Source organism: Miscanthus floridulus, chromosome 3 (genome assembly GCF_019320115.1).
Source record: "Miscanthus floridulus cultivar M001 chromosome 3, ASM1932011v1, whole genome shotgun sequence".
In the NCBI taxonomy this organism is placed as follows: domain Eukaryota; kingdom Viridiplantae; phylum Streptophyta; class Magnoliopsida; order Poales; family Poaceae; genus Miscanthus; species Miscanthus floridulus.
The window spans coordinates 77,362,817-77,390,598 of NC_089582.1; the positions used below are offsets into that span (position 1 = coordinate 77,362,817).

Below are 27,782 nucleotides of genomic sequence, written 5' to 3' on the forward strand. Positions count from 1 at the left end.
TATGATAGCGGTGAGGACTGAAGCTTGAGCCACAGCCTGCCGAGACCTTAGGCCTTCGGCCGACACATCCTTAATGCCGCCTTCCTGCCACGGTACCGACCACCAACCAACATCCTGAAATACTCTTAGGAAATGAACCCTAAACTATGGCTCGAGGATTATTGGCTTGCTTGTTAGGCCGGTGGAGCAGATAATGATGATTTCATTATCCACAACCTTCCATTGTTCCTGGCGATTCGGCACGAACATGGTTGGAACACCTTCCACCCAACAGAATCCAAAGTTGGGCGGACCTAAAAGAGATCTTCGTGGGCAACTTCAAGGCAACGTACAAGTGTCCTAGGAACCCATGGGGTCTCAAAAACTACGAACAGAAGGCTAGAGAAACCATCCATGGGTAAATTCGGCGCTTCTCTCAGCAGTGCAATGAGCTACCTAACGTCGCCGATGCCGACGTTATAGGAGCTTTCCTATCTGGGACCACCTACGAGTCCTTGGTTCATAAGCTAGGACATAAGGGCCCATGAACCACCAAGGAGCTCCTCAACATCACCACCAGGCATGCCTCGGGCGAGGAGGTGGTTAGAGCAATCTTCGACCGCCTCAAAGGCAAGGCGAAGCGGGATGAGGACGCCGGTGAAGGCGCCTCTAACCGTCCCATCAAGAAGAAGAACAAGCAGTGATGCAAGGGCTTGCTCGTGGTAGCCGTTGACCGCAAGGGGGGCCAGAAGCCCATGGAGGGTACCCCAGACCACTTTGAGAAGCTGCTCGAAGGGCCATGCCCGAACCATTCCTTCCCCATCAAGCATCTATACAAGGACTGCGGCCTTATGAAGCGGTTCTTGTTTGGAGGCTTCAATAGGGGGAGCATGGGAATGACCCCAAGCCAACCACAGATGATGCCGAGGGGATGGATAGTAGCTTTTCGACGCCAAATGGCTGCCTCATGATCTTCGGAGGGTCGGTGGCCTATGACTCCAAGCGCTACTAAAAGCTCACGCACCGCGAGGTATATACGGTCAAGCCAGCCATGCCTACCTTCCTCCGATGGTCGGAGTCCGCCATAACCTTTGATCAAACCAACCATCCAAAGAGCGTCTTGCAACCGGGGAGATATCCGCTCATGGTCGACCCGATCCTCGACACAAAGTGGCTCACTAAGGTAATGATGGATGGAGGTAGCGGCCTCAACATCATGTACGCCGAAACGCTCAACGCCATGGGCATCGACCGATCACGCGTCCGACCGACCAGAGTGCCTTTCCATAGCATCGTGCCTAGAAAGCAGGTCGTGCCACTTGGATAGATCATCTGCCTGTCACCTTTGGGGATCCGTCCAATAATAGGATAGAGACCCTCACATTCGAGGTGGTTGGGTTCCATGGAACCTTCCACACCATCCTAGGACGTCCATGCTACACGAAGTTCATGGCCATCCCTAACTACACCTATCTAAAGCTGAAGATGCTGGGACCGTGTGGGGTCATCACCATCGGCACCTCCTTCTAGTGCACCTATGAATGCAAGGTCGAATGCTACTATCACGCTGTGGCAATCATCGCCTCCAAGGAGCTTGCAGCCATCGGAATGGAGGTCGCTAAAGAAGCACCCGACCCCAAGCGGTCGGTTGGGTCTTTCAAGCCAATGGAGAGTGCCAAGGAGGTCCTCATAGAACCTAGTGGCTCCATGGGCAAAGTGGTGCGCATTGGCACCATGCTTTCCTTCAAATTGGAAAGCACGCTCATTGGCTTCCTCCATGCCAACAGCGACATTTTTGCGTGGAAACCCTCGGACATACCGGGCATTCCGAGAGAAGTCACCGAGCATGCCTTGAAGATTAGGCCAAGCTCCAAGCTAGTGAAGCAGCGCCTATGTCACTTCAACAAGGGGAAACATAGGGCCATCGACGAGGAGATCGTGAAGCTATTGGCGGTAGGGTTCATCAGGGAAGTATACCACCCAGAGTGGTTAGCCAATCCTATCCTTGTACGAAAGAAGAGCGGGAAATGAAGAATGTGTGTTGACTACATGGGTCTCAACAAAGCATGTCTAAAGGATATGTTTCCTTTGCCACGCATAAACCAAGTAGTCGACTCTACCTCAGGGTGCGAAACCCTTTGCTTCCTTGATGCGTACTCCGGGTACCATCAAATCGTGATGAAAGAGTTTGACCAGCTCGCAACATCTTTCATCACCCCGTTCAGATCGTTCTGCTATGTCACAATGTCGTTCGGTCTAAAGAACGCTGGGGCTACATACCAGTGTTGCATGCTTAAGTGTTCTAGAGACCTCATCAGGCGAATAGTTAAGGCCTACATGGACAACAATGTGGTCAAGTCCAAATGGGCCGATCAGGTCATAGCTGACCTTGAGCAGAACTTTGCAAAACTCCGAGCAAATGACATTAAGCTCAACCCTAAGAAGAGCATTTTTGAGGTCCCTAGGGGTATGCTGCTTGGTTTCATCGTCTTCGAGCATGGCATCGAAGCCAACCCAGAGAAGATCTCGGCCATCACAAGGATGGGCCTGATTCAGAACAAGAAGGGGGTACAACGAGTTACAGGGTGCCTTACCGCGCTCAGTCACTTCATCTCACACCTCGGCGAATGAGGTCTCCCCCTCTATCGGCTTTTGAAGAAGGCCAACCATTTCGAATGGATGCCCAAGATCCTAGAGGCGCTTGACATGGTCAAACAGCTCCTAACAAAAGTGCTGATCCTGGTTCCTCTAACCGACGAAGAACTACTTCTGCTCTACATTGCGGCCACCATGCAAGTGGTCAGCGCCGCCTTAGTGGTGGAGCGAGAAGAAGTGGGACACGCCCTCAAAGTACAGTACCCCATGTACTTCATTAGCAAGGTCCTGTCCGATTCTAGGACCCGCTACCCCCAAATCTAGAAGCTCTTGTACACCATCCTCATCGCTAAGAGGAAGTTGCACCACTACTTCAAGTCACATCTAGTGATGGTCGTGATGTCCTTCCCCCTCGGTAAGGTCATCCAAAACCAGGATGCCATAGGAAGAATCATGAGGTGGGCACTCGAGCTAATGGGCCAAGGCATCTCGTATGCCTCCTGGACGGCCATCAAGCGTGGCTGATTTTATTGTAGAGTAGATCGAGGTCCAAATGCCACCAGCAGTCATCGACTAGGAGTACTGGATGATGTACTTTGACAGATCACTAATGAAGAAAGGCACCGGCGCAGGGCTAGTCTTCATTTTGCCCCTTGCGATACACATGAGGTACATGGTTCGCATCCATTTCCCCTCGTCCAACAATGTGACCAAATATGAGGCGCTCATCAATGGCATGTGCATCACCATCAAGTTGGGTATCCGATGCCTCGACATCTAGGACGACTCCCAGCTGGTCATTGACCAAGTCATGAAGGAGTTGAGCTACCACGACACCAAGATGACTGCATATTGCCGAGAAGTCTGCCAGCTAGAGGACACATTCGACAGCCTCAGGGTCAATCATATCTCGAGGCATCTCAGTGAGGTGGCCGACGTGCTGGCGAAGGCGGCGTCTGGCTAAGAGCTGGTGCCGATAGGCGTCTTTACTAGCGATCAGCACAAACCCTTGGTCCGCTATGAGGAACCAGAACAAGCCAGTGACAGGCCACCTGCCCTAGGCTCGGGGGCTAACTAGCCATTGGCTCCATCCAACCCTGAAGTCATGGAGGTTGACGAGAATCCAGTGATAGAGCCTGACCCTCTGGCCGACTGGAGGATGCCTTATCATGACTACCTTCTCCGTGAGGTGCTGCCGATGGACAAGATAGAGGCTTGATGGCTCACGTGTCGCGCCAAGCCTTTTGTCCTTGATGAGGGTGAACTCTACAAGCGAAGCCACATCAGAATCCTATAATGCTGCATCCCCATCAAATAAGGGAAGTGGTTGCTGAGCGATATTCACGGTGGGATCTGTGGTCACCATGCCGCGCCTAAAACCCTGGTCGAAAACGCATTCCATCAAGGATTCTACTAGCCAACCACAGTAGCCAACGCCGAACAGATTGTCTGCACCTATGAAGGGTGTCAGTACTACGCTCAGTAGACCCACCTGCTGTCCCAAGCACTCCAGACGATCCCCATCACATGGCCATTTGTGGTCTAGGGGCTCGATCTGGTTGGACCTCTCAAAAGAGCGCCTGAGGGCTATACCCACTTACTTGTCACCGTAGACAAGTTTACAAAGTGGATAGAGGCCCGACCGATCTCCGCAATCAAGTCTGAGCAAACCATGCTATTCTTCCTTGATATCGTCCATCACTTTGGAGTACCGAACTCCATTATCGTGAACAACGACACGCAGTTCACCGGGAAGAAGTTCCTCCAATTCTACGATGAATATCACATCCTCATCGATTGGGCCACCGTAGCGCACCCCTGCACGAACGGGCAGGTCAAGCACATAAATGGCATGGTCCTACAGGGCCTAACCGGTTGAACAAGTTTGGCGAATGATGGGTCACAGAGCTTCCCGTGGTGCTCTGGAGCATGAGGACGACTGCCAACTAGGCCACCGGCTACACACCATTCTTCATGGTCTATGGTTCTGAGGCTATACTCTCGACCAACCTCGACTATGGAGCGCCAAGGGTCAGGGCGTACAATGAACAAGGAGCTGAGGCGTCCCTCGAGGACACCACGGACCAGCTAGATGAAGCATGCGACATTGCCCTCCTCCGCTCAGCCAAGTACCAGCAAGCGTTGCGCTGGTACCATAGCCATCGAGTGTGGGGTTGGACCTTCAACATTGGAGACCTGGTCCTCCACCTCATCTAGAGCAGCAAGGACCGCCAAAAGCTCTCTCCACCATGGGACGGTCCATATGTCATTGCGGAGGTGCTCTGATCGGGCGCCTACAAGCTCAAGACCATCAACGGCAAAGTCTTCATCAATGCCTAAAACATCGACCAGCTACATCGCTTTTACCCTTAATAAATGCACACTTTATCTTATCAATTTCGCTATCAAACTCCCCGACCTTTAGTGACACCCGACCCTAGCCACGGCGGGGGGTCGGGCCTCACTTGGGGGCTAATAAGAGCGTACCTATCCGGTAGACATTCTCTATGCCCAACCCTCTCTCACGCTAAGGGCCAGAAGTGAAGTTTGCGAAAATGAATGCTGAGTAAAACTGGTCGGACTGCGAGAGACCTACGCTTCGGTGGCTACAGCGCCTTTGCTCACCAGCGTGATCAGAGTTTCTTCCACACCCCGGGCTTTTTTGGCCTTAGTCACAAAAAGTGTCGGTGCGTGTCTAAGAGTTTATCCACCTAGCCAACTTTATCCATGCCCGACCTCCTATCACGTTAAGACCTAGAAGCTAGGGTTGCGGGAACAAGCTCTAAGTATAACTAGTCAGACTGTGAGAAACCTATGCCCCAACGGCTATGGCGCCTTTGCTCACCAGCATGATCAGAATTTCCTCACCCATACCCCAAGCTTTACAACCTTAACAACAAAAAGGGTCAGAATGCACTAACCTTTTTATACAAAAAGGGAGAAGGGCTAAAAAGCTATTTGGCTATAGCGAAATTTAAGGGCTTGTCCATTTATTACAAGTCCATCGCCTGGCTTATCTGCCTAACTAAATTCTTGTGCGGGATGTTCTCATCCTCTATCTCCGTAGGTAAGTCATATCCTAGCGGGGCAATACAAGTCGACTGGACGGCTTAGCCACTGCCGAGGGACGGTTAGTGAGCAGCAGGATGCCCCATGCAGGTTATGCCAACCCATTATGAACAACAAACCTAGATTCCGCTTGAACATATCCAGTAAGAGCTCCCTGAACCCGTCACTCGTGCCATCGAGGTAAGTCCTGTGCCAACAGGTCACCCAAGTCAATCGAACGATTCAGGCCGCTGCCAAGAGACGGGTCACCCTTACTTTATGCGTATTAATTTTGCTATCAAGCCCCCAACCCCTTTCTCGCGCTAAAACCTAAAGGCAAGGTGTGTGGAAACAAACACTGGGTCAAATTGGTTAGACTACAAGAAACCTGCGCCCTGGTGGCTATGGCATTTTTTGCTCACCAGCATGATCGGAGTTTGTTGCCCGCACTCTAAGCTTTAGCCTCCACCTTCCCAGGAAGGATTTAGAGGGGCCCACCTGCGGAATCTACATCGAGGAGAGACCAGCAGATCACCCAAAGTCGACTGGATAGCTTGGGTCATGACTGAGAGATAGGTAAGGAGCAGTGGGGTACCCCATACAGATTATGCCAACTTCGTCACGAATGATGGATCCAGACCCCACATAGACATATCTGGTAAGAGCTCCTCGAACCCATCACTCGAGCCATCGAGGTAACTTTACCAACCCCCACTTTTCTTTTCCATTGCATGATCATTCATTCATCAATTCTCATGCATGCATTCATACATTCATTCATCCATTCATCCATACATTCATCCCATACATCCAAGCATTGCATATGCAATTGCTGCATCACAATGCTTCGCGTCACATCACGAAGTGGTAGTCGTCTCATTCAATATGAGCAACGACCGACCGAGGTTCGAAGGCCAGCCCACGAAGGGCTCAAGGCCACCTTGCGTCAAACAAAGCCAGGGGAGAAAAACGTAGATGAGCCCCAGTGGCCTTGCTCAACCACGCTTAGAAGCGGATAGGGACATCTAGACCTTTCTCGTTTGATCCTAACCTCGAGCCAAACCTACAAAATCTCCATCGAGGAGAGGCCACTGGGCCACCTGAGTCGCTCTCTAGAGTGACATAGGCATCTGCTAGGAGGTGGGTTAAGGAGCAGTGGAATGCCACATGAGGGCTATGCTGGCCCCATCAACGAATGACGGATCTAGATTCCACTCAAACATGCTTGTTAGCAAGCTCGCCGAGCGTGACACTCGAGCCATCGAGGCAAGTGTCGTTAGCTCAGCCCCTCCGGTTGTGAAAACCATGGACAAGGTGATGAATGAAACATGGCTAACCCCCACCGAGTCCCACGGGGCTCGGAGGCTCGAGCCGCCCGACCAAAACTCAGGAATCCAACTAACTGGGGTTTGAAGGATGACCTACGAAGGGCTCAAGGCCACCTCGTGTCAAATAGAGCTAGGGGAGAAAACACAGATGAGCCCTAGCGGCCTTTGCCCGACCCGCTCAGAAGCGGACAGGGTCATCTCGACCTTCTTGTTCGATCCTAACCTCGAGCCGAGCCCATATAATCTCCATCAAGGAGTTGTCAGCAGGCCACCTGAGTTGCTCTCCGGAGCAACACGGGCATCTTCTGGGAGGTGAGTTAAGGAGCAGTGGAATGCCACATGAGGGCTATGTCGACCCCATCACGAACGACGGACCCAAATTCCACTCGAACATGCCCGATAGCGAGCTCACCGAGCGCATCACTCAAGCCATCGAGGCAAGTGACGTTAGTTCAACTCCTCTGGTTGTGGAAACCTCGGACGGGGCGACGATCACAAAGATGAGCCGATCCTCGACCGGACCCCTGCTACGCGCGGGGGCTCAAGGAAAGTTGGACTCACAAGGAGACCGAACGTGCGGTCGTAGAAACATTGCTCAGATCCTATGGAGGGAGTACGCACGAAAACAAGAGATGCTTTTCTCCTACTAGTTTCGCTATCCTCTCCTCGATCTTTAGTGGCACCCGACCCCAGCAACAGCAAGGGGTTAGGTCTCTGTCGACACAGAATTTTTGCCTCCGTGCCGAGGACACACGCAGCAAGCCAGAAGGGTCCGCTCGATGGAGCAAATTCGCCTGGCTTCAGCGCAAGGGTGGTCGATCCTACGCAATCCTCCCGAGACGTGTTAGTCAATTTGACCCTGCAATTGACAAGAAGAGAAAGCTTATCAGTAATTAAGGGCAAAACGTGCCGGTGTTGCCAGATAGCCCCGAATGTGCGGCTCTGAGAGCCGATATGAGAGAAAATCGACTAAATAGCCGGTCCCAGCATGTTCACAAAAATGAATCGATTAAAGCTCATAGGGTTGTATAAGAAGGATCGGTTATCATTCAGGATAAATATTATTTAAGCAAATATTAATCAATGGCAATAAGATATCAATGATGATTGGTTTATACTGAGCCAATGATTACAAGTAACCGAACTCCTTTTATTTAAAAAACAACTCAACACCTCTTAACCATTTAATAAAGGTAAATCTAATGAATATGTTAGATCTCATCTATCGCCATGACCAGTGGGGCATGACGTAGAATCATGCAGGCCGTAGAAACAACAATAGACTCGACGACCCTAACTCATTACTAATATCAGTGGGGCATGAGACAGAATCATGCAGGCTGTAATACCATAACAAGATCATGGGGCTAACGCATCTTTCAACTTATCTCTACTTCAGTAATCTCGTAATGTGAACTGTTCGTGAAAGCATTCGATATCGGCTAAACAGCCGATTCAGGCATAGCGCACAGTTAAGGTCATGCCTTCTCAGGAACAGGTCTACTAACTAACGATCACCACTCCACGGTGCCAACAGTGGGGTGAGAGGCAGAATCCCACAGGCCGTGATGACGAGCCATGGAACGGTTTTTATTAACTAATAGATCTACTCAAGATCGGACATGCCTTAACCGCACGCTATGCACGATTAAGATTGACGTAAAACAGCCGATAAAAAACATAACTCATCGCTTAAGATGTAGATTAGATCAGTTTTAGATTAGCAAACGATGAGTTGAACAAGATATAAGGCCGATCCAACTCAATCTCAATCGGGTAGAGTGATATTGCTGTAATTTGATAAACAATAAAAGCAATAAGCAATATCGGTAACTTACTGGCTTAGGATTATTAGGTGCCCTTGCATCAAATCTTCCTTTTGATCTCCATTCGCTTAATTTCAAGGCAGAAATTTAGAATGCTGGAAAGAAGACAAATTTGTGGATAGGCATCGATGAAGTAAAGGGGATATTATTATGCTACCATATGCTGCGAGTAAAATCATCATTGTACATCCTGTTTAATAGCTGCCTATGTTCTTCGTCAGATACCCTTAGCTCCTCCCTAAGCCTAAGTTCTGTTATGAGACCTTCTTTCTCCTGAAAAATGGTAAAGTTAACCTCAGGTCAATTTTGAGGGGTGGGGGGGTGTTGATCTAACATCATCACCAAAACTAAATGTGTTGAAATAGGTTAATGGTCCCAACCCATGTAATGGTATCAGATTGTGCTTTAAATGCACGAAGAACCGAACAATACGCTTCTTGCTCAAGCTGATGAATTAAACAGCCTGTTCGGGAGGCCGTATCGTATCGTGGATTATTTACTGCTGGCTGGTTTGGTGTGAGAGAAAAACACTGTTCCTGGCTGAAAATTTACGATCGTTTACGAGCAAGCGAACAGGCTATTTGTGCTTCCATAGCTGTCTGTGCCGTATCATATGAACTAGTAGGAGTAATTGCTCTTCCATTACCACCAACATTCTCAGTGCCCCTCATATCCGTACTGTTCAAGTTTGGTGGTGGAAGATCATCATCAATTCCTGCAACCAGCACAAAATGAGAAACCTCAACAATTTACCGACTATATCTGCTCTAGAAAAGAACTATCAATGCTACTAGGAGAGCAGATGAAATAGTTCAGTGATCTATCTTATGAGGTAATAAATAAACAGAAACACCAACACACACTTCAATGATGAAAGAAGGTATAGTTATTTAGTTCATAATGAGCATATTTTATCAATTACCTAGAGTAATCTTTATTATTAATCAAAACGCGACAATAGAAATGTTTGTGACCATGTCTAAGCACATTTTTCATTAAGAGGAAGAGAAAGTTATAACAAACAATACTAGTAAGCCTAGGGTTACCAAGACCAACACGATCCTTGCAAGACTAGTCTCACAAGGATCACTAACGAAGTTCACAATTGGGTACTTATGTGAAAACAATCGGTGACCAAACGCTGCTGAGCACTAAGAGAAGAAACTAGTAAAGCAACACGACCCTCAACTAAAAGCTCCACTCCTAACTCCTAAGAAGCAAAGACTACCACGTAGCCCACCAATTGAAGCGAGCTCAAGGAATGCAGTAATCACATCCTCATGACCATGGTGTTTCACGACTGGTCGACGACACCGACAGTCGACGGCACGAACTCATCTAGAAACAAAATTTCTTGTACAGCTTATAATCCTTTTTCTCCAACAAAAGCCCACATAAAACACATAAAAACGTTGCATCCCAACATTGTTTTCATATACCCCTCTGATGGGTACAAGCCCTAGCATCCTGAAAAATTCATACTAATACTAACACATAAAACACCAACTGCTTTCTGTCAGAACATCCACCAATATTAATTGTACACAGAATTATCTTATTCATCAGATCAATTTTGTCAAATGACTCAGGAGGATTCAGTGTTCTGTGTTCTGTCTTCCTCCAATGATCAATTGCCATAGTACCAGTTACTAGTCAAAGACAGAAACAGGGTACATTCTTATACCAAATACCTGACCTATTAAAGCAGGCCTAAGAAAATCTTGAAAGTTTATTCAGTTTTTAATGTTAGGCACAGCTAATACTGCACATAGGCCAACTCCACAATGTTAAAAAAGGAAAGAATCTGAAATCCTCAAGAAAAAAAAACTCAATAGTTAAAACCTGTGCACCTAGTGAATAATTGCAAAGACCAAACGACTTGGACAAGATTGAAGGCAAAATCTTGAAAAAGAAAAGGTAATCATTCTTGTGATCTTATAATATTTGTACCAACACCAAAATCAAAGAGCGGGCCTGGTGCAAGTGGTAGAGTCTTACCGCCTGTGACCGGAAGGTCCCGGGTTCGAGTCGCGGTCTCCTCGCATTGCACAGACGAGGGTAAGGCTTGCTACTGACACCCTTCCCCAGACCCCACACAGAGCGGGAGCTCTCTGCACTGGGTACACCCTTTTTTGGCCAAGAAATCATAAAGCTGTGCACACTGTATAAGCCAAGAATGAAAGATAAAGCTTAGCAGCAACAACCAAGAGAATTTCCAACAATGTACGAACAAGCAGCAAGATCACAACCTGCCAATAGTTACATATCAAGGTTCTACCTATGCAATAAACAATGCTAACCACTGGACAAATATGCAGTAGTATGAATGCGTGATCTGGTACCATTAATTGGTCTCCCGCTAAAAGCAGAACTAGCTCAGCAAATATTTCTGACCTGGGACATTGGCAAATGTAGTGGTGTCTGAAGCATCTTATATCATGTAGAAACAAACTCATGGATTTCACATATAAGTGCAAAGTCAATGTTTGAAGTACCGATCAGAAAGTTGTTATTTTTCACCTTCCACATTTGGCACCTATGTTACACGGATACGTCCCTGAAGCCGCGTATCGCGTATCCGATATCGGATACAGATACGTGTCCGATACGCCCAGGATATATATCCTGCGAGTATCTTTTTATTATTATTTTTGTGAAAATCGGATATGCCGTCGGACACATATCTTGCGTGCCGATACGGCCCAGCCCAGTAGAAGCCCAGGAAGACTGACCTTATCCTCTGCCTCGACGCCCTAGCGTCCGCTGTCCGTTGTCCGCGTCGCGCCGCATCCCCGCGCAACGCCGCAACCCAGCTCACCAGCCGCCGGCCACCGGCGACAAGCCTCCGCCTCCGCTCGCCGGCGACGAGCCTCCGTCCCTACTCGCCGGCCGCCAGCGACGAGCCTCTGCCTCTGCCCGCCGGCCGCCAGCGACGTGGATCCGCCTTCGCTCGCCTCCGTCCCTACACGCCTCCACCCTGCGACGTGGATCCCATGAGGTAATCCCCTTCCCTCTTCTTCTCCATCTACTTGCTGCTTGATTTCTTTGCTCCCCACGCCGCATCCCCACTGGGCGACGCAGAAGCGGATCGCGGTGGGCGCCGCGCGCGGGCTGCTGTACCTGCACGAGCAGTGCGACCCCAAGATCATCCACCGCGACGTCAAGGCCGCCAACGTGCTGCTGGACGAGCACCACGAGGCCGTGGTGGGGGACTTCGGCCTGGCCAAGCTGCTGGACCACGGCGACTCGCACGTCACCACAGCGGTGTGCGGCACCGTGGGCCACATCGCGCCCGAGTACCTCTCCACGGGGCAGTCGTCGGAGAAGACGGACGTGTTCGGTTTCGGGATCCTGCTGTTGGAGCTCGTCACGGGGCAGCGTGCACTCGAGCTCGGCAAGGCCTCCGGCGCCTTGCACAGACACAAGGGCGTCATCATGCTGGATTGGGTACGTACTCCTATCCGAAATAAAGCTTTTGAAATCTATATATGTCGCTTAGGAAAGATTCATTTTAATATGCGCTATTATCTATTTTTATTTAAAAAATAGTAAAACGTATCCGCGTATCGGGTTTTTTAGGAAATTGCCATATCCGCGTGTCCGTATCCTTCTGATACCGATACGGGCGTATGCGTATCCGTGCTGCATAGTTTGGCACAACCCAGAAGCTCATGATTTAAAGCAATCAGTCAGGTCACAAGAACGTGCCATCATTATAAATTGAAGGTGCTACGGCTACCTACACAACAAACCAGCTTACCCCTGTACAAGTATGCAGTACCATCAACTTGTGGACTTGCAACACTTGCTGATTTCCCACCTGTTGATGCAAAAGTGATCTGCAAACACAAAGGGCTAATACCCGAATCGATATCCAAAGCGTGCCAGTCGATTTGACCTGCTAATCGACAAGGATGAAGAAACGAACACTTTGGTCCTGACAACAGCGATACGCCCGGAAGTCACGGCCAAGAGGTGCTCACGCGGAACTCGAGAATCGCCGAAGATCGCACTGAAGCGATGCAGCTCGCCGAATCAATGAGAACTCGTAAAAAGAAAAATATGCAAATTGACGAAGTCGCCGAAAAGTAGATGCAAATAGGAGTAAAAGTTGGTTTTGATATTGATTGATATATTGCCTATTACATTGCCCCTTACTCCATATTTATACCCTGATCTAAAGAGACACAACCAAACACAACTAAGACACCAATCCCATATCTAAGGAAACACGTGACTCTTACACGAATCATAACCTAACAAATACAGAAAAGGAAATCAACTCCTATCTATTTCCCTGTCCGCCTCAATTACGATGGAAATCTCACTGTCCTCCTTCCCATCGGCATACTCCCTATTTCATCGGCAGTAGGCTTCAAGTCTTCCTTCATCGGCACACTCCCTGCTTCATCGGCAGTAGTCTTCAAGTCTTCCTTCATCGGCATACTCCCTATTTCATCGGCAGTAGGCTTCAAGTCTTCCTTCATCGGCATACTCCCTGCTTCATTGGCAACGCCCGAGTCCAAATCAACCTTTCCATTGATCATCACCAACTATCGGCAACCATTTTTACAAACTGGCTTTCATTGGCTATCAAAGTATTCAATAACTTTCCCCTTGCCGATTGGTCCACTCCGATTATTTTGACACGTGCAAAAAACGGTGTCAACACATGCCCCCCAATTTCGGAGTATAAAACCATTAATGCTCCGAAATTTACTCCAGATAACGCTTGCCTTTGCCCAATTACCGTAACTCATTCTCCAAGCCAAAACTTGATTTGTTATCAAAATCAATCAAATCTAATCTTGATCCACGCACTTCAGTAAATATCGCACAATCGCCAACCACTCTTGCCTTGATTGAGATACCAAAACAACAACCCATCGGCAAGATCTTAACATGATAATGCTGCCATTTTAAGAATTAAAATATCATGTATCAATATCCCTTCCAAGTCATGATTATTCGTTATCAACTCATCTGTACAATCCCCTGATTATCGCGCGAATAGTTACCATATCCCCCTGCACCGCCTTGACCTATATGCGCGCGTCATAGAGATAAGTCCAAAATACCCTTATTCTGGCCGGCTTATAAATAGATTTCTCCGGAACCCTCATTTCCTATCTTCAGCCTCCAATCCTTGGCATTCTCTCTCTCCGGCGGCGACTCCGACGAACAACCGCGCGACCTCAACCAACAAGAACCCTTTTCCGGCGCTAACTTCAAGTTCCCGGCTCGTATCTCCACCTTCCTCAAGACAATGGCCATCAACTTCGACGTCCCCGCGGTTCGCTCTACTTCCATTACCTTTTACTTTGATCTTTTTGCAAATTTACTCAGTTGGTGATTTTTCCTTTCTTCTGTCTTCTGGATTCCATAACCTTAGGAACTGCGCAACAAATTAATTATCCCAACCGATCAGCCACACGTCCAATGCCTTGGACCAATGGGCAACCCAGATCCAACCGATCTGATCAACGCAGAGGTTAACAGAATCCCCTTTAGAGCCCAAAATTTCTCTCTGAACTTGTGGAAAGACACATTCCGATCTTGGCCCAAAACCACCAAAGGGTGGAAAGATTGGTATTTGAGGGTCAATAGATCGATGCAAGTATACTGGGCAGAACGAAAGTTAGACCAATGTATCAGGCTCTCTATTGCCGATATGCAGAAAAATGAATCAATGATAATTGCAGCTGCTTATTTCTGGTCAGATACAACCAATACTTTTATGTTTGGACATGGCCCAGCTACCCCTACCCTTGCCGATGTCCACATGCTTACTGGCTTGGACATCTCAACTGCCGACGAAGGCTCCATCTATGGTAGAAAGCCTGAATATAGAGTGAATACCCGTAACATCGGCGGTTGGACAGGATATATTCAAGAATACCAGAAAACCGGGACACCTAGCCAGAGGGAACATGCCACATTCCTGAATATGTGGTTAGAAAAATTTATCTTCTGTGGTCGATCAGTAGGACCAACCAACGCCTTCCTCCCTGCAGCTGAACTTCTAGCTAATGGCGTAAGGTTTCCTCTTGGCCGATACCTTCTGAGCTCCACTTATCATCTTCTTCACCAAGTGTCTCAGAAGCTTCTGCTTGGCGAACCCATCGGCAACCTGGGAGGCCCGTGGTGGTTCATCAACATGTGGCTGAATGCCCATATGCACAAACGTTTGCAATGGGACTTTTTTGCTCAACAATTCCCACGAGAAATTGCTGAAGATTATGTGCTCGGGGATGATGAATCGGCAACACGCTCACCCCTCAATTTTGGTGAAGCCATAATCGTCCTCCCTGGAACAGAAGCCAACGAAGACCAAATCGGCAGATTCTTTCAAAGCTTCTATAATGGTCTTTCTCGTGATCATAGGGCCTGGGTGCCTTATATCGACGAAGAAAATAGATTCCCCCTTCTTTTCAACTTTGCCGATGACACTCTGAATCAAGATAATGAGCTTATGATGGCTATCATCACTCCCAGGGCAATTCCAGTAAACACATTCGGCAGCGGGAAAAACACCAACATTACATATGAATTTTACAACCCATCGGCAGTATCCCGCCAATTGGCTTTTGGGCAACTGCCAATCAAACTCTGCTTTGCCGATGTGATCAAACCCAGGGAAACAATCACCTGCGGAACAGACTGGAACAAGGTAGTACAACTTTCTCCTGATGCCGATACCACAGATGTCGATATATCCACCTGGACACCAATATCTTTCATCACCGAGTCATACAAGCAATGGTGGCGAGAGTGGAAAGAGCAACTGTTCGCGACTTCTGTTCACACATATCGGCACATGATCGATTCTGAATATGCCATCCCTGACGACGCGGTAAGTTTCCTTGAACTCCCTTCTGCTTTTCCTTTCATTTATCAGTAACTGATTCCCTTGTAACAGGTTAACAACCCAGCACCATCGGTGAGCAAAAGTGGGAAACCCTTCAACCTCCGGCCTGTTTCCCCAACATCGCCGATCGGCTACAACGCTCCCACCTTAGCCGCTTTGACCCACCAGAAGATTCGTACTAAGACCATCACTTCTAAGTCCAAATTGGCTACATCCAGGGCTACCCCATCGGCCGCTGCTACAACCTTGGTCAAAGCCTTTAAGGTAACAACCTTGTTTATTTTCACTTATGCCGATCACAAACTATATTAACCTTAATCATCAGGGGGTAAGAGCTGCTACGGGATCGTCATCGGCAATTCCGCCGATATCAAGCACCACTCCTTCAGAGGTAGCTTCTTGACTTTACATTTTATCTGTTAAATATCATATCTTACACTTGTTTTGCAGCAACAATTGGGTACATCGGCAAACATACCAGATGCCCAAGCTTCACAATCAAGTGTCGATGCCCCCCAGCCAATCGTTGCCGATGTCCAAGCAAAGCGCAAAGCTTCAACAGATACTGAAGCACAGCCAAAACGACAAAGGTCTATGCCGATCCCTACATCTGCCCCAATGTCATCGGTCATCATACCTCAAGAGCCCACCACCGATGAAGTCACAGAGGATATCCCATCGGCAAGCTCAGCCGATCCACACGACATACTCCAGGTTGCTTCCTCCAGTCAAGCACAGGAAATTGCCTTGAAACAGGTAAACCGATTAACCTATCTGATTTTACAATACTCATACTTACCCCTGATTGATCTCCTTGTCTTTCTTTCAGGAACAAGATTCCCCGAACAGCCTATTTTCCTTTGCCATTGACATTTCTGACGACGATGGAGAGGAAACAAGTTCTTCCCTTGCACTGGGAACAATATCGGCAGAGACTAAATCCAAGTTGGAAACCCTCCTGAACTTGCTACAGCAAAGTACCGCCCAACTGGTAGATGACTTGGACCCCGCAAAGGCAATTTTCAAAACAATTCGTGGCCAGGTCCCTGCCGATGTTGAAGAAATACTCTTCCCAGCAGCTCACTTAGAAAGCCGTCAACTGCAATATCAACGGGCTGCTCAGCGCATTGCCGATAGAGCAGCTCAAGCTCAACTTAAAGGAGAGATGCTACAACTGAAACAAATCGCTGATGAGAAGCACAAGGGCATCGTCAACTTGCAGACTTCGGGTGCTGCACTTAAGCAGAAAATCTTGGATCTATCGGCAAGGAAGGCAGCTCTATTGGCTGAATTGAAAGAAATCGATGCAGCCTTAACTCATGCTCAACAAGAAGAAAGCCAGCTACCCAATGCCGTCAAAGCCCTTCAGCAAGAAAGAGATATCCAAGCTCACAAAGCTTTAGCCATGAAGAAGAAACTCAAGCCTGTGGAGGGTGCTGCCGATGACGATATCAAAGAAATGGAAGAAGCCGACCAGATTCGCCTGCGTGCGATATTAGCTATCCAATCCTTGCTGAACGTGTAATCTTATTTATTGTATCAGCATTTTATGAGACATTGATACTCTTGCATAATTCCAGCCGATAGTACTGTTATCGGCACTTATACTCTTATGCATCTGTCCAGATACTAGGGTAATATTTCTTTAAATATTTTCCATTTAACGCTCTGGGAAACACAACCCCTTCGAGGGTTTCTAAAATATATGCATTACCAGGAATAGACTGATTTATCCGATATGGACCTTCCCAATTAGGAGACCACTTTCCAAACTTTGAACTTTTAGTCCCAATCGGTAAAATCAATTTCCAGACCAGATCTCCATCGGCAAACTCTTTTACTTTCACCTTCTTGTCATACCATCTAGCTACTCTTTTCTTATTTTCTTCAATACTAACTAAAGCCCTTAACCGATGACCCGCCACATCTTCCAACTCATCTTTCATAAGAGTATTATACTCATCGGCTGTCAGCTGATTTTGAGAACGTATTCGTCTAGAGCCAACCTTAATTTCCTAAGGCAACACTGCATCGTGTCCATATACTAACTGATAAGGCGTTACTTTGGTTGCACCATGGCATGACATCCGATATGACCACAAGGCTTCATTTAATACTGTATGCCACCTCCTAGGATTTTCTTCAATTTTGCGCTTAATGAGTTTGATGATCCCTTTGTTAGAAGCCTCAGCTTGACCATTAGCTTGAGCATAATATGGAGAAGAATTTAAAATTTTAATTCCCATACCTACAGCAAACTCATCAAATTCTCCTGATGTAAACATAGTACCCTGATCGGTAGTGATAGTCTGAGGAATACCAAATCGGTAAACAATATGCTCTTTCACAAAATCAATCATATTGACTGATGTCACCTTTTTTAGAGGAATTGCCTCAACCCACTTTGTGAAATAATCGGTAGCAACCAGAATAAATTTATGTCCTTTACTCGATGGCGGATAAATCTGACCAATGAGATCAATAGCCCATCCCCGGAACGGCCATGGTTTGATTATAGGATTCATAGCCGATGCAGGCGCTCTTTGAATATTACCAAACTTTTGACACCCCTGGCATCCCTTAAAATATTTAAAACAATCTTCAAGAATAGTCGGCCAATAGTACCCATTCCTTCTGATCATCCATTTCATCTTGAAAGCCGATTGATGTGCCCCACATACTCCTTCATGAATTTCACCCATCAAGCTTTTCGATTCATCATTGTTAACACATCTGAGTAAAACTCCATCTATAGTTCGATAATATAATTCATCATCGAGGAGCACATATTTGGTAGCTTGGAACCTTATACGTCTCTCAACCTTTCTACCTGGATCCTTTAAATAATCGACAATCTCTTTCCTCCAGTCATCGGTATCAACTGCCGATGTTAGCACTTCCTGAATAGGCTGATACCCTGAAGCATGCTGAGCTAGTCGATTAGCTTCCTCATTATGCAATCGAGAGATATGTTCAAGACGAAAATCTCTAAATCCTTTCAATAATTGCAAACACCTTTCATAATACGAAATCAAGGCTTCACTTCGGCATTCATAAATTCCAGCCAATTGATTTATAACTAGCATAGAGTCACCAAAGATTTCAACAACATCGGCACGTATCTCCTTCAGCAATTCTAACCCCTTTATCAAGGCTTGGTATTCAGCTTGATTATTTGTCGCTGTAGCAACAATCGGCAATGAAAACTCATACTTCTTTCCTTGAGGTGAAATTAACACAATGCCGATACCTGCTCCTTCACCACATGTGGACCCATCGAAGAAAAGTGTCCAGGGAGCAATCCCCAGAGAATCCACCGTGTTACAATGCTGAGTGACAAAATCAGCCATCACTTGCCCTTTAACTGCCTTAGTTGATTTGTAGCGTAGTTCAAATTCTGATAATGCTAAAATCCACTTGCCGATTCTACCACTTAATATCGGCATCGACAACATATACTTGACCACATCGTCTTTGCATATGACCGTACATTCGGCAGATAACAAATAATGCCTTAATTTGATACAAGAAAAGTATAAGCACAGACACAATTTCTCGATAGCCGAATACCTCGTCTCAGCATCCACTAATCTTCTGCTCAAATAATAAATAACACGTTCTTTCCCTTCAAATTCTTGAATAAGAGCTGAACCGATAACTGCATCATCAGCTGACAAATATAACCTGAAAGGCTTCCCATGTTGAGGTGGAACTAGCACTGGAGGATTTGATAAATATTTCTTAATTTCATCAAGGGCTAATTGCTGTTCAACTCCCCATACAAATTCCTGATCAGCTTTCAATCTAAGTAGTGGGCTGAAAGCCTTGATCTTACCCGACAGATTAGATATGAATCTTCTAATGAAATTAATCTTACCGATCAAAGATTGTAATTCAGTCTTATTGGCAGGAGCAATCACCTTGTTAATTGCATCAATAGACTTCCTACTGATTTCAATGCCCCGCTGATGCACCATAAAACCCAAGAATTGTCCTGCCGATACACCGAATGCACATTTATTAGGATTCATCTTCAATCCATGCTTCCTTGTGCACTCCAGTATCTTTCGCAGATCGGCTAAATGTGCTGTGATATCTCCAGACTTAATTACTACATCATCAATGTAGATCTCCACTAATGTGCCGATGTACTCATGAAAAATAAAGTTCATAGCCCTTTGATAAGTAGCACCGGCATTTTTCAAACCAAACGTCATGACTATCCACTCGAACAACCCCACATGTCCTGGACATCTGAAAGCAGTCTTGGGAATATCCTCCTCAGCCATGAATATTTGATTGTAACCTGCATTACCATCCATGAAGCTAATAATTTGATGTCCAGCCGCAGCATCAATCAACAAATCAGCAATCGGCATTGGATAACCATCCATCGGTGTGGCTTTGTTGAGATTCCTGAAATCAATACAAACACGAAGTTTCCCATTTTTCTTATAAACAGGAACCACATTAGAGATCCACTCTGCGTATCGACATTGCCGAATAAACTTTGCTTCAATTAATTTAGTTATTTCGGCCTTAATGTCAGGAAGTACATTAGGGTTACATCGGCGCGCTGGCTGCTGATGTGGCCGAAATCCAGATTTGATAGGTAACCGATGTTCAACTATCGATCGGTCTAATCCAGGCATCTCAGTATAATCCCAAGCAAAACAATCTTTATATTCTTTTAACAAATCTGTTATTCGCTGCTTACACTTGGAATTTAACTTAGCACTAATAAAAGTAGGTCTTAACCTATCACCATCACCGATATCTACTTCTACTAAATCATCTGCCGATGTGAACCCTTGACCTAATTTTCCATCATCGGCAAACCTATCCATTAAAACTCCTCTTCAGAACCGACTGCTTGGATCGGTGGAACTTCATAATCAGCAACTCTAAGGAACTCTTTTTCCCAAGCTTCTCCTGATATGCATTTAGTTCGCTCATAAGTATCTGATTCTGCCGATGCAATGATATAAGAAGAATCACCAGGGACGACCTCAATCTTATCCCCAATCCACTGTACGAGGCATTGATGCATTGTAGAAGGAACACAACAATTAGCATGAATCCAATCCCTCCCTAGAAGCAGATTATATGCACCCTTGCCGTTGATAACAAAGAACGTCGTTGGCAAGGTTTTGCTGCCGATGGTCAATTCAACGCACACTGCCCCTTTAGCCGGTGACACATTGCCTTCAAAATCTTTCAACATCATATCGGTTTTGGTCAAGTCTTGATCTCCCTTACCAAGTTTCCGATACATCACGTAAGGCATAATATTAATCGCAGCCCCTCCATCAATAAGTACCTTAGACACAGGCTGCCCATCAACTCTGCCCTTCACAAATAAAGCCTTAAGATGCTGTCTCTCGTCATCGGTAGGTTTCTCAAAAACAGCCATCATTGGATCTAGTGTTAGCTGAGCCACTTGATCAGAGAGAACAACTTCTTCCTCATTATTAGATAGTGCCAGGAACTCCATCGGCAACATGAATACCATATTAACATCTGCCGATGGACCCTTATTTTTGTGTTTTACCTGCCACTGCTGATGACCAGGCCTTTCATTGGAGGAATTTTCCTCCTGGTATAAATCCTCCTGACGCTCACGTTGCATCCTCCTCCTCTGCGTCTTTGTCAGACCCTCTGGGCACCATCGAGGAAACTTGGTTTTCCAAACCGGCTGATAACAAGTCCTAGTTAGTTCTACGCGACGTATATTAGGGTCCCTGTAGAATATCTCCTCATCGGGAACTCTTGCGTTTGTCATCTCCTCAAGCTCCTCTTGATTCCTTGGAAAATATCCAGCGCGTTTACCAAGCCTCTCATGTACACTAAGTCTGCCCCCCAGCCGATCATGCACTGATGCTCTGCCTCTGATCGGCTCGTTGATAGACAAACCCTGATTACCATGTTGAAACATCCTTTCTGAACGATTGACTCCGTAATAACCATTACACTCAGGGCAATTTTCAACAGTTGGCAATTTAATACCTTCTTCCCAGCAATGGATGAAGAACGGACATCTCCAATGATCTTTATGTCGATTCCACTCTTCCTGACGTCTCATTTCTTGCTGTTGCCGATATCGGTCATTACGTTGACGCCAACCCTCCTGCTGCCTTCGATGAGTAATCACAATGCCAGGTCGAGGAGGTTTTTTGGAACTACTGCTTTCCCCTAGCAAACCCTTACTCTTTGCATCATCGGTAGTTATCCGATGTTGGGGGTCTACTGACGCGTTTTTCTCAGCAGCTTCTGATGTCAATACCTTGGTCTTTCCTTTGGCATCCAACATATTTGCTGGAAAAGGGTGTTGATCAATTTTCATCGGCTTCTGGGTCTTGGAAGTACCAAACTTAATTCTCCCAGATTCAATAGCCGATTGTAACTGTTGCCTGAATACCTTGCACTCATTTGTACTGTGTGAAGTTGCATTGTGCCATTTGCAGTACAAAATCTTCTTCAACTCTTCTGCCGATGGAATCACGTGATTAGGTGACAGCTTAATTTGGCCCTCTTGAAGCAGAAGATCAAATATTTTATCGGCCTTGGTGATATCAAAGGTAAACTTTTCTGGCTCTTTTTGACCAAAGGGACATGATATCGGCTTTTTATTCTTAACCCACTCAGCTAAGCCGATAACTGGTTCTTCATCAGAGTCAGAATCTCCTACCTCTTCAACAAATGATACCTTTTTACTCCAGTTCTTTTTAGGTTCAAAAACCCTAGTGTCCTGATCAGAGATCCTTTGCACAAGATGACTGAGGCTTTCAAACTCCTGAGAAGCATATCTGTCCTTAAGATGTGGCAATAACCCTTGGAAAGTCAGATCGGCAAGCTGCCGATCATCCAGCACCAGGCTGTAGCACTTATTTTTTACATCTCGTAGCCTTTGTACAAAGCTCTCTACCGATTCATCATTACGCTGTCTCAATTTTACTAAATCGGTAAGCTTCTTTTCATGGATTCCAGCAAAGAAATACTTATGGAACTGTTTTTCTAGATCAACCCAAGTAATAATAGAATTTGGTGGTAATGAAATGAACCATGTAAATGCTGATCCAGACAAAGATGATGAAAATAAACGAACTCTTAATTCATCTCTGTTAGCTGCCTCTCCACATTGAATAATGAAGCGATTGACATGCTCCATTGTTGATGTATCATCTTGCCCAGAGAATTTAGTGAAATCCGGTACCTTGTACCGATTTGGGAGAGGAATTAAATCGTAAGCAGGAGGGTATGGAGTTTGATAAGAATAAGTATTGACCTTGGGCTTTATCCCAAACTGATCCTTCACAATTTCTGCTATCTTATCGGCCCAAAAAGCATCAGCCTCCTGCTGACGAACTGGTTGAATTTCTACAGGAGGTGCCTGCTGACATCCCTCCACATATCTTTGTAGCCCACGATCTCCAGCAATCGGCATATTTGCCGCTACTTGTGGTCCATTAGCCTGTTGGAAAGGATTCATCGGCTGGACTGCCGATGCTTGATTCTGGAAACCAGCTTGCATATGACCTTGTTGAATCCCTGCAACCTGCTGATTTCGCTGAACTGTATGTTGAACAGGTAACTGTCCTGACCAATCATTATTAGAACTCATCGGTACAAAACTTACCAATGGCTGGTAATTTGCTGATATTGTTGGATAATTATAACCGGTTTGAGGCATGAACTGAACCCCAATTTGACTCATAGCAGGGGCTTTCTGCTGCATCGGCAGTACGCTCGCCGATGGACTTGAATTGAATGTTTGAATCATAGGCATCTGGAAACCTCCTGGAGTTGGTTGTACAGAAGTAGTTGCGGCATATTGAGGCACTTGAGCCATCGGCGAAACGGCCGATGATATAGGCGCTCTTCCTGCTGCATCAAATACTTGAGGTAATCTAGGATTGAAAGCAGATGACTCTGGAGGCATGCCATATCCCCACCAATTAGTAGGAATCTGGTTATTCTGAGACACAGGGCCTGACATAGCTGATGTCGATAGATCTGTATTAAGCTGAACTCGCCCTCCTGGTAACACCTGATCTGATTGTATCGGTGTAGATTGTATATTAGGTGAGCCTGCCAATACTGGAGGGGAAGTAACTTCTGTACCCACAACGGCCGAAGGAGCCGATGGAGTTTTGACAGATGCCGGCTCTGGTTGATGATAGGCAGGCCCAACGTAATGTGGTGCCGCTTGTCCTTCTTTGAGAGTTCGAACCACAGCATTATGAACAGTGTTGGATAGCACATTGGAATGATTAATCAAAGCATGATTTACTGCAGAATTAACCATCTCTTGAAGTTTACCAGGATTAGAGTCAAAGGTAACCTGCCGAGGTAACGGCAAATCTTGCTTCTGGATGACTTGTCCACTCTTGTTCAAGCTAAACGATCTCAGACAAAGCTGCTTGTATTCTTCTACAGCCTTTTCCATAGCCTGCCTCTGTTCTTCCTTGAGATCTTCTTCTGATACTGCGATGATGTTCCCTGGATCGATCTCGGAATTGAACATATTGATTGATTGGTCCCACCGAGCGTGCCAAAAGATGTGTTGATGCAAAAGTGATCTGCAAACACAAAGGGCTAATACCCGAATCGATATCCAAAGCGTGCCAGTCGATTTGACCTGCTAATCGACAAGGATGAAGAAACGAACACTTTGGTCCTGACAACAGCGATACGCCCGGAAGTCACGGCCAAGAGGTGCTCACGCGGAACTCGAGAATCGCCGAAGATCGCACTGAAGCGATGCAGCTCGCCGAATCAATGAGAACTCGTAAAAAGAAAAATATGCAAATTGACGAAGTCGCCGAAAAGTAGATGCAAATAGGAGTAAAAGTTGGTTTTGATATTGATTGATATATTGCCTATTACATTGCCCCTTACTCCATATTTATACCCTGATCTAAAGAGACACAACCAAACACAACTAAGACACCAATCCCATATCTAAGGAAACACGTGACTCTTACACGAATCATAACCTAACAAATACAGAAAAGGAAATCAACTCCTATCTATTTCCCTGTCCGCCTCAATTACGATGGAAATCTCACTGTCCTCCTTCCCATCGGCATACTCCCTATTTCATCGGCAGTAGGCTTCAAGTCTTCCTTCATCGGCACACTCCCTGCTTCATCGGCAGTAGTCTTCAAGTCTTCCTTCATCGGCATACTCCCTATTTCATCGGCAGTAGGCTTCAAGTCTTCCTTCATCGGCATACTCCCTGCTTCATTGGCAACGCCCGAGTCCAAATCAACCTTTCCATTGATCATCACCAACTATCGGCAACCATTTTTACAAACTGGCTTTCATTGGCTATCAAAGTATTCAATAACTTTCCCCTTGCCGATTGGTCCACTCCGATTATTTTGACACGTGCAAAAAACGGTGTCAACACCACCATAAGTGGAACCAGGCAAATTTGCTGGGCAAACATTTCTGCTCTGGGACATCAGCATCTCCAACTCCAATGGCGTCTGAACCATCTTGTGTGCTGTGGAAAGATGAAATGTGCCCATTTTTTATTTCACATGTAAGTGTGCAGTTAATAGTTAAAATAATATCATAGTTTTCCGAAAGATCACAGAAGAGAAGAGTTCAGCACTAATTATCAAAATGAAGGTGCTACCTATCCAACTCATGCTTACCGTCAGATGGCTGCGCAATACCATGAACTTGTGAATTTGTAACCTTGTTCAGTTCCCCACCATAAGTGGAATCAGGCAAATTTGGTGGGTGGACTTTTCTGCTTCGGGACATCAGCAGCTCCAGTGACGTCCGCATCATCTTGTATACTGTGGAAACACAACAATGGATGTCACATGATGCACAGGATAAACATTTAAGGGCACCGATCAGAATGATGTTGTTTTTCACCTTCTGGGTTTGCAACAAGCCAGGAATGGGCACCTCTCGAATCGACTATGTTCTTTGCAGTACGAGCATTGTATCTGCAATTCAGTTCAGATGGCTCTGCACTCCCTTGCATTTCCAAACGCTTTATGTGAGGCCTGTGTTGGTTCCCCATTACATTAGCTGCAAGCTGTGCTTCAGAATCTGCAGTGTGCATTCGGCAGCCATCATCACCACGTTTGTAACTTCCAACTGAAGTTAAAAAAAAACAGAGAGGCGTGCAGAGCAGAAGTTGTTTTGGCAACCATATACATAACACCTGCATTAAGGATATTGATCGAGGTTCATCAGCATCAAGGCACATTTACCTTGTGGACGCGGTGAGTAACTGTAGTTCACATGCTGATGCTGGCCACTTCGATTGGTAATATCTGACAGAGCAGCCCTATCATAGGGCCTTCCGAATGCTGACATTTGCAAATGCTTGTGACTTGTGAGACAAAAATCACTTGATCCTACAAGTGACCAAAGGACAGAGTTATGTACATATGTGAAGCAAAATTCACTTGTTCCTGCAAGTTGCCCAAGGGTAAACTTATGTTTGACTGTTTCGGCACAAACTTGCTTGAGTGTTACCCGGCTACATTTGGAACACGACCAAAACAACCGAGAAACTGGAAGAATAAATTTCAGGTCACTAGTAAATTGTCGTCATCAGAAGGCGAGAAGTTATTGTTGGTGCTGTTCACATTAGTCCAAAGTGGTTATCTAATGTATTAGTCCCGCAACTATTTGAATGGATCATAATGGAAGCGTAATAAAAAATAGGGAATATGGCGTTTCTACCCCTACTCTAGGGTCCAATGATGATTTTACCCCTCTTTTTTTAACTTTGTGATTTTATCCTTATGATTTTGAAATGAACCAGCCGTTTACCCCTACTTTGCGCCGGCGTTAAATATCGAGGAATTAAATGGCGAAAAAATAGAAAAAGAAAAGCAACCCACATGAAAAGACCACACTGGCCCCCTCTTATCCCTTCTCCCATTAGAGGCAGACTCGCTCACTTTTCCCCAATCGAGCAAACCCTAATCGGGCAGCAGGGCATCGCGCGCAGGCAGCAGGGCACGAGTGGCGGCTGCGCAGGGCACGGGCGTTGGGTGCGCCAGCCACGAACCTCGGGCACTGAGAACACGGCGGCCGCGCAAGGCCGGGTGTCGGGTGCGCAGGGCCAGGTGTCGAACACGTCGGCCGCAAAGAGCACAGGCGTCGGCCGCGCCGGCCGCGTAGGGCACGGGCGTCGGGCACTCGGGCTCGGGCGAGCCTGCGCGGGCCCCTGGATGGAATTGGCCCATCGCAGCCTCTAGAGTTTCCCCAAGCTCGCGGAGGGGCTGTCCTCCGTGCATCGGTGTTGGTCTGCGCCGACGCTGGTGCTTGTCCACTGCTGAGGTCGGCCCCGACCGGAATCAACCTGTCGCGCGGTGCTGGCCATCTTTCCCGAGATCACAGAGGCGCCGTCCATCCATCCATTTGTGTGCTTGCGTCCGAACTAGGATTGTGTGTCGTCCGTCCATGCATTTGGTTTTTTGCGTCCATCCTTCTGGTGTGCTTGCAGTCGTCTGTTCTAAGTATCAATAGACTGGGGTGGTGGTTAAAAATTGGATCGGGATGAGCGTGATGAATAGGTGGCACTGCCCTCGCTGCGATTTTTATCTGAAATTTTTGGTGCATTCGGATCTATGTTTTGTTGAGTTTTGAATTTGAATTTAAATTTTAAATATGAATTTAAAATAATGTTGAATCATGTATGTGGTTGAATTCTAAAGTTTAGATTTAGAATTTGTTGTGTGATATTAATGCAATATGTGTGATATTAATTTCTGTCTCATAATAGGTGTAAAAACACAAATATTAAATTAAAATAGAGGTAAAAATGCATGGGCAAAGTTGTACTTTGGTCCAGAACTTAACACCGTTAGAGAGACTTAACAGAGCAGGGTAAAGTCTACCTTTGTTTAGAAATCGCAGGGGTAAAATCACAAAGTTAAAAAAAACAGGGGCAAAATCACCGTTTCGCTTTAAAAGCCTCTAAAAATAATATAACTAGTGGGAATACATTAGTCTGCTGATTTATTGACGTAACCGTAGAACTGGCATGAAAACTCACAAGTTATGGAGCCCAGCAGTGGCGCGGCGACATTAGTGGCTGAAATTCGCTGGACCGGACGGGAATTGGCAAAATTGCCGTCGATCAGTTAGGGTTAGGGCACT

At 46.3% G+C, this 27,782-nt stretch overlaps 1 protein-coding gene across 1 annotated transcript; it reads right to left on the bottom strand.

Moving 5' to 3' along the window:
• Positions 1–3,208: 3,208 nt before the first annotated feature.
• On the bottom strand, positions 3,209–27,780 carry LOC136543918 (uncharacterized). Its single transcript, XM_066536235.1, has 11 exons — positions 27,679–27,780; positions 25,880–26,026; positions 25,536–25,763; positions 25,307–25,453; positions 25,060–25,152; positions 12,558–12,596; positions 9,351–9,491; positions 9,157–9,239; positions 8,934–9,049; positions 8,789–8,843; positions 3,209–3,445 (listed from the first exon to the last, which is right to left on the bottom strand). The coding sequence occupies exons 2-11, from the start codon at positions 25,983–25,985 to the stop codon at positions 3,209–3,211; spliced, it is 1,245 nt and encodes a 414-aa protein (XP_066392332.1). The 5' UTR covers positions 25,986–26,026; positions 27,679–27,780.
• Positions 27,781–27,782: the final 2 nt, after the last annotated feature.